The sequence below is a fragment of the Chenopodium quinoa genome, unplaced genomic scaffold, assembly GCF_001683475.1.
Source record: "Chenopodium quinoa cultivar QQ74 unplaced genomic scaffold, ASM168347v1, whole genome shotgun sequence".
Classification (NCBI taxonomy): Eukaryota; Viridiplantae; Streptophyta; class Magnoliopsida; order Caryophyllales; family Amaranthaceae; genus Chenopodium; species Chenopodium quinoa.
The window spans coordinates 6,878,316-6,886,652 of NW_018744502.1; the positions used below are offsets into that span (position 1 = coordinate 6,878,316).

Consider the following 8,337-nt stretch of genomic DNA (forward strand, 5'->3'; position numbering starts at 1 on the left):
TTTTTTTGAAAGGGTTGTAACTATTAATTTATGTCACCAAACATAATTTTTGTCATATGGAATTAACTAATCAGCAAATAAACACTCTTTTTAGGAATAGTATTTCTTTCATTTGATGCCAATAAAGACATTAAGGGAGAGTATAAAGATGGGCCAATAAACAAGGGACCAAACATACTCAAAGGAGTGGTTATGAATTGCCCAACAATACAATAATTAGGTCTGGTGAGCTAAATGAGTGTAAAATATTAAAAAAACTTTTGTTAAAAATGAAACATAGTAGATTTGTAAGAACGTTAAGGAATGAATAAACGACGAATGTCGCATAAAATCACTTAGGAAGTTAGGAGCAAATAAATTATATAAATATTTCAAAATTTTAAGTGTTACCCTTCGTGAATAAGGTAGAGCCATCAAATTGCGCTTATTAGAACTTAGTAACTTACACTCAGTTACATATAGTGATATAGTTCTACATGCATGGAAATGGAACCAAGGTACAACAATATTGATATTTTTTTGTGATAAATGTACATGTGTGCCAAACAAAAACACTAATGTTATATTAAAAGCACAAACATAGTTTTAAAAGCAAATTAATAATAAAATGGAATTCTTTTTTTGAAAAACTACCTTTTAAACTTCGAATTTTGCGAAAAATTACATAAAAACAAATGTTGTAATTAAATATCTTATAAAGTATAAAATGTTGTAATTGACTACCTCCCACTCGAAATAACACATTTGATTTTTATTTTCCGGTGTTGACCATGTCCCGTGAGGGTCACATGACCCTTTAATAGTTTAATGACTTAATTCCCCCTTTCTCCCAAATTTTCCTGCTTTATACCAACTCTTTTTTTTTAACAATACGATTAATCATATTTTTTATTGTTTATTTGCAAACCCTTAGATAATTATATGACCTGGATTGGTGTTAAACGGAAAAATTTGGGAAAAGATGGGAGGGTTTAAGTCATTAAAGGGTCTTGTGACTCTCACGTGACATGATCAACATCGGGAAATAAAAGTCAAATGTGTTATTCCATTAGAAGGTAGTCAATTACAACATTTTGTACTTTATAAGGTAGTTAATTACAACATTTTGTTTTTAGGGTAGTTTTTAAGGTAGTTTTTCCATCTCTGATGTTGTTCAACCTTTTCCCTGCAACTGGAACAATGCTTTCTCCATAATTTGCTGGAAAATTTGGTATAGAAGAAACAAATGGATTTTTGAAAAAAAATCGATCCCAGCAGAATCCTGGGTAAAACACTGCATATGGCTTGCCTATGAAACTGCCTACCTCTCTCCCTCCTCTGCCAAAAATCAGATCATTAATATCCCTGTTTCCCTCAGTCAGGCCTCAGATAATGTTGTATGTGTTGATGCCTCCTTCAAGATCAACTCCTTGTCTGCAGGAATTGCCTGTATCTGTACAGCCCCAGATAGCTCCTGGGTGGATGGCTTTGCTATACACTCTCAGGCAACTAGCCCCCTTATTGCTGAATCTTTAGCCATCCTAGCTGGCATTTACCTCATTAAAGTCAGACAGTGGACTAATGTTGCTATATGGTCTGACTGCCAAAGAGCTGTAACAGGGATTAATAATCATGTTTACCCCTCTGATGAAGCAAATCAACTATATGTTACTTGCAGGGAGCTGATGCAAGAGATTCCGGGATGCAAATTGATGAAAGTGCCAAGGGAGAAGCTGAAACTAGTGGACGTTCAAGCCAAGGCAGCAACAAGGGTGTTGCCTAGATCGACCAACATCATTCACCCAAATGTGCTCTGGCTGGAGTCTGGTGTTAAGCTAAATTTCTTACCTACCTTTTTGTGTAATGGTGGGTCTGAGGGTACTAATGTGCATTTTGGCCCTGCGTGGCAAAACTAGAAACTACTGTTGGCATGTATTATAACTCTCATCCGCACTGTACTAAACTCCTGTTAATTTGGTAATCTAGTTGTTCCTTCTAACCAAAAAAAAAGGTAGTTTTTCAAAAAACAAAAATCCATAATAAAATAAAAAGCACATAAACAACAATAAAAAAAAATGAATAATAGTACAAGAGCATAAACAACATAATTATAAAAACACATAACAATTATAGACAAATTATTACAAAGAAAAAGCACGTTATAATAATATATATACTTCATTAAAACACAATAAGTTATGTCATACAAAATAGTTTTACTTTTATTTATCAATACTAATCTATTAAAAAGTGTTCATTTATAATATATGTGTCATGTAACACATTTAATTTCTCAAACAATGAAAACGTACGTGCCATATCATTCATCATCAACAATGTTACGTGACACGTGACACTGTATCTTTCTTAAACCCTAGAAATGTGTCACATCATCTACAAACAAACTAATATCTTGGCCAACATTTAGCTATACTTTTATATGTAACGTTTTAAATTATATATCTAATTTTATTAGGGTGTTTATTTTATATAAATTTTTATATTAGGCCTGTTTTCTTCAACTTATTTTCAGTTCACTTCAATTCAGCTCCAATCAGTTTAGTTCAGTTCAATTTCTAATTTCCTTCTCTCATAAAATATTCAGTTCAGTTCAATTTAGTTTAATTCAGCTCAGTTCTGTAAATCTAAACATACCCTTACTTCTTCAATTTTTTTTTTATTAATATTTATTATCTCAATATCAAAATTATAATAATGACCCTGAGCATTGTTCCGTCCATACACTAATTTTGATCATATCGATTAAATTGGGTCTATATATGGTGCTTAGGCAAATGACACGAACCCTCAAAAAATGACGTGTCCAACATGATGCATGCAACACTCCCACATGTACACAACCGTCAAACGTAGTACGGAGTAGGATTTATATGAATCTATGACTTAGCTAAGTGAAGTCAGCCAATTATACATTGAAACTTGAAAGTGATTAATAGGTAGAAATTAGAGTGTCAAGAAAAACCATTTAATCCAACTTGATCGAGCAAATATTGCAATTAGTTATGGCTCAGGCAACATTTACGGCTCATGACCAAGAAATGGAGTACTTCCCGCTTGTGAGCGGCCATAAAATACCGGCGGTGGGATTGGGTACTTGGAAATCTGCTTCTCAAGCTAGAAGCTCTGTCTTCACTGCCGTCGCCGAGGTATCGTCTTAATGTTATGATAAAGATAATATGGCATCGCGTTTCTGAATACTTGCAACACTTGAGTATATGTTTAGGAAGCTAGCTAAAGTTGTGTTAGTATGTGCTTGAATACTATGTGTGTTGTACTCCTTATAAACCTCTTATGAGTTTTGTAAATCTTATTATTGTAGGCTGGTTATATGCATGTGGATACAGCAGCACAATATGGTGTACAAGAAGAGGTAAAGTTTATAAATTCATGTTCTATTATCAATGTTACAATCAATATGAAATTCTCCCTCCGTCCCATAATATATTCTTATTTGTGTTTTTCATGGTATTTAAGAAATAGGAGAAGAAAGTGGATAAATTACATTAATTAATAAATGTGAAAAGTATATTTATAGATAAAAGTTAGAGAGAAAGTTGAAAAAAGTACCTGACATGTGCAAAATTCTAGAGTAAAGTAAAAAGTATAATGAATAAACTTTAAAAAAAAGTGAGGGTATAATAGTCTTTACATACTATTCAACAACAAAAACAGTAACAATATTTTTGAAAAACAGGAACTATATTATGGAACGAAGGAAGTAGTAACATACTCCGTATTACATATTCCTTCCTCCCACAAAGTTTTTCAAAAAGGAAATTTGTGAGGATCGATGTGATTTTTTATATTTTTTCTTTGTTTTTATCTCTTTCTCTTTTAAAAAGGGTATGTATGCCGGTTAGGGGCAAGATATTTAGATTTATTTGTTTCGATGATTAGGCAAACTAAACAAGACAATATAATAATGGATAAAGAAGACCTACTAGGCTAACTTAGTGATATAATTTGAGTCGGCTCCCAACCTGTCTCGAGTAGGGGTGCTAATCGAGCGAGTCGAGAGTGTTGCTCGACTCGTGTTTGTTAATTTTCGAGTCGAATCGATAACGAGTTGCTCGTTGAAAGATTTAGGTCTTGAATTTCAAATATTAGTTAATTATATTTTATTATCTTTATATAAATATTTCCTACCTAAGTTTATTATTTTAAGTTTATTATTTTAACTTTATTAAGTGTTAAGATAAATTTTTGTTTTTAAAGATAAAAAATAGAAAAATATTGTATTTCTTTTGCTCTGCTCAATTAGCACCCCTAGTCTTGAGAATCCCTATAAGAGGGTGTTTGGTTCATTGTAATGAATGGATTACTATGGAATCTCTAAAATCCATACTAGAATCCATACTAGTGTAAAGTTGTTTTGATTTATTGTTAGAATGAATTGTGAATCTTAATTAGGGGGAGAGGTGGGTATGAGATTCTACAAGTATAAGGTAGAGTTAGAACTCTTGTGTATGATAAGATTCCATTATTATAAAATAACCTCAACCAAACAAAAAAAAAAATAAAAAAAATTGGAATAATATCTAACTCCATTCCAATCCATTCAAAAGATCTAACCAAACGATTTCTGAGAGGGATTCTCCACTTCTTAGCACAAGTATGTAGATGACGGACTCAAAACTTGAATTGTGACTGTTAGATTTTACGTCACAAGTTGAGCTTTACACGACTACCATATCTACTAAGCTTGCTTAGACAATGAAGATTCTTTAGCTATTTTTAGTATTTGGAATACAATTATTATACTTTGTCTTATCTATTATATACGAAGTGCATATTAAAGCTACCAATACTGCTGTGCGTTTTCCTTATGAGGGGAGCTGTTCTTCCACACCTTTGCTAGCTATTTATGCACAGGTTCATGTGGCAGGTTATTAGGTGAATCTAGTATGTCAACTTAAATTCTTTTATTAATCTATAATTTCCCCAGGTCGGTCGTGCACTTAAAGCAGCCATGCATGCAGGCATAGAGAGGAAGCATATCTTTGTCACTTCGAAGCTATGGTATCTTCAAATTTCTACGCCCAAAACTTAATTCCCGATTCAATATGGTCTAATTTCCAGTCCTTAGCTCCATCATCTTTATTACTATATTACTTCATCGATCAGTTTTATCTATCACGCTTGTAAATGTATAACTTTTATCAGTTTTATCTATCACGCTTGTAAATGTATAACTTTTATCAGTTTTATCTATCACGCTTGTAAATGTATAACTTTTATCAGTTTTATATATCACACTTGCAAATGTATAACTTTTATCAGGTTTATATATCACACTTGTAAATGCATAACTTTAAACAATCATTTTCTTTATTTTTAACAAGTAAAAATGATAAAAAGTTAATGTAGGTCTAATGGTCTATAATAGTACTTTGTATTTGTTTAGACGGTATCCACAAGATCACAGTACACTGTTACATTGGTTTTCCATACGTATAAATCTATATAGTTTCATAGTATGGAACATAAGTCACATGTAGTTTTCTAACTTCTAAGGGAATGCTAATTGTATCATGATACATTATGCAGGTGTACGGATTTATCTCCAGAAAGAGTTCGTCCTGCTATAAACAATACTCTTCGAGAACTTCAGCTCGACTACCTCGACCTCTACCTTGTAACTAACCAGCCCCATTTAATAATAATTTGTTACACGGATTTGTAAATCATGAAATGTGACACAACTAGAGTAATTAATTTGCAGATTCATTGGCCATTTCACTTAAAAGAAGGAGCTAGTAGGCCACCTAAGGCAGGGGAGGTAACGGATTTCGACATGAAAGGTGTATGGAGGGAAATGGAAAAGCTTGTGGAGGAAAATCTTGTTAGGGACATTGGGGTTTGTAATTTTACAATCAAGAAGCTTAATAAGCTGCTGGACATTGCTCGAATAAAGCCGTCAGTTTGCCAGGTAATTAGTACCTTTGCTTATACAAGTAGTAGTATGGTTGAAATAAATATTCAACAATTCAACATAATTAGTTAGAGATATTTGTTGATAATTCTGAGGGAATTGATGAAATGAGATTAATTTTGTAGATGGAAATGCACCCGGGATGGAGGAACGACAAAATGCTCGAGACTTGCAAGAAAAACAGCATACACGTCACGGTAAGGCCAGGATTGTTCTATATTAAATTTTCACTAATATGATCTTGTGCAAAACATGTCTCACCCTAATGGCCTAATGTTTGGGATGTATCATGTATATATGCTAATTTAATATATAGATGTGTAACTTCGATCTTATTGAATCATATTCATTATCCATTACTACGTAGAGTGTCATGCCAACTTGAAAATCTCAAAATTTGTTTTCGTGCAATCGTGCGTACATGTTCTATTTCGAAATGGAGCGATCGAGCCAGTGCAAATTTACATTGTCTTTTGTTGGTAGGCCTATTCACCGTTGGGGTCACAAGACGGAGGACGAGATCTGGTGCATGATCCAGTGGTAGATAAGGTGGCAATGAAGTTGAACAAGAGCCCTGGACAGATTTTGGTCAAATGGGCCTTACAACGAGGAACCAGTGTTATACCAAAATCTACCAACCCTGATCATCTCAAAGAGAATGTTCACGTCTTCGATTGGGAAATACCCGAGCAAGATTTTGAAGCTCTATGCACGATTAAAAACCAGGTACAATATACACTTTAATTACTTCATAAATTTGACATTAATTTTAAAGAAAATTTTCGATATATCTCTAGGATACTTGATCTAATAATGATCATATATTTGTGAATTGTACAGAAGCGTGAGTTGGATGGGGAAGCTCTGTTTGTTAACAAGCGTGATGGACCATTTAAGAGTGTTGCTGATTTATGGGACCATGAAGATTAGAGCGTCTATCGACTTTTTTGTTTCTTCAAAACCGCTCAAGCCTTAAAGTTAGTTGTTCATATGAGTTCATCTAGAAGAGAACCATGTAGCTAGTTATAACCGACATTCAATTTCCACTGCTTTATATGCATTGCAATAAAATGTGACATATGTTGTTGAAAATGGGGATTGGTAAAAAAAATAAAGTTTTTTAAAAAACGTTTAAGGATAGTAAGTCACAAGTTTTTCAATAAGGGCAGTAATTTTCAAAATGAAATTAATATGCCGTAAGAATTGACAAATATTCCTTAGTTAGTTGACTACTATAATAAGCTGAGTGGAGAGTTTTGTGGTGAGTTGATAGGAGTTTTTGTAAGCATATTAAGGTGAAATGATCATTATACCTTCATTTAATTTAAAACTAGTCTTCCGACCCGTGCAATGCACGGCTTGTTCATAGAAAATTGCATTGAGAGATGAGTGAAGAAATACCAATAAATAATTATGAGTGTAATATGTAACTGAAAATATAATTAAAGAAATAAAGGCTTGTTTGACATCATTTTTGGTTTTCAGTTTCCTGTATTTTTGAAAACTAAAAATCAAAAACAGGAAACAAGGAAAAGGTGATTCCACTTTTCTGTTATCAGTTTTCAAAATTATTATGATTTAATTTTTGATTCATTATGTGACATATATAATATACTTTTAAAATACAAAAAACCAAAAAAAAAGAAAACCACAGTGATGCCAAACGAAACCTAAAATTTTGGGACTTTAATTTAAAATAAGACTTAATAGAAAGAAGATGGAGGGACTAAAATCAAAGAAAGAAAATAAAAAGGTTGAATTAAAGAGGGGAGATGAAGATAAAATGTTTAATGAAATAGTTAAGAAGAATTGTATAATTAAAAATAAAAAATATAAAATGACATGTGGCACATTGAGTTGAAGAAGATGATAGGGAAGTGTAATACAATGATGACAGATCATATAATACTAATAAAGTAACCCCTGATCACTAATAGGAAAACCTCATTTTTTTTTGGTGTTCCTCGGTTCATCATTTGGGCTAATCCGGATTCGGGGATCAATTCTGGGTGGTTAGGTTCCAGTCCCCTCCCGATTGTCGTTGCGGGGGATCGAACACGGGTCCTCCCTACCAAGTGTAGTCTCAATCACCACTACACCAACAACCAATTGGTATAGGAAAACCTCTATAATACTATTAAAGTAACTTCTATTATAAATAGTAGGGGTGTTCATAAATCGGTCCGGACCGAAAAATGGACCGAACCACCCCGGATCGGACCGGATTAATCGGTTCGGTCTTCGGGTCTTGAAATTCTTTTTTCCGGTCTTCGGTACGGTTCGGTCCAAAACCTTATAAAAATCGGTCTTGGAAAAAATATGCGTGAAACTTTAAGTAATGATTAAAATTATAAGCTTAGAAAACTTTAACTTTATAAGTTTTTTTTGTACTAAACATACAAAAA

At 33.1% G+C, this 8,337-nt stretch overlaps 1 protein-coding gene across 1 annotated transcript; it reads left to right on the forward strand.

The window, feature by feature from the left end:
- Window positions 1-2,899: 2,899 nt before the first annotated feature.
- Window positions 2,900-7,063, forward strand: LOC110698203 (aldose reductase-like). The gene is made up of 8 exons (XM_021875602.1): window positions 2,900-3,146; window positions 3,320-3,370; window positions 4,946-5,019; window positions 5,548-5,635; window positions 5,723-5,929; window positions 6,058-6,129; window positions 6,416-6,658; window positions 6,773-7,063. The coding sequence occupies exons 1-8, from the start codon at window positions 3,003-3,005 to the stop codon at window positions 6,860-6,862; spliced, it is 969 nt and encodes a 322-aa protein (XP_021731294.1). The 5' UTR covers window positions 2,900-3,002; the 3' UTR covers window positions 6,863-7,063.
- Window positions 7,064-8,337: the final 1,274 nt, after the last annotated feature.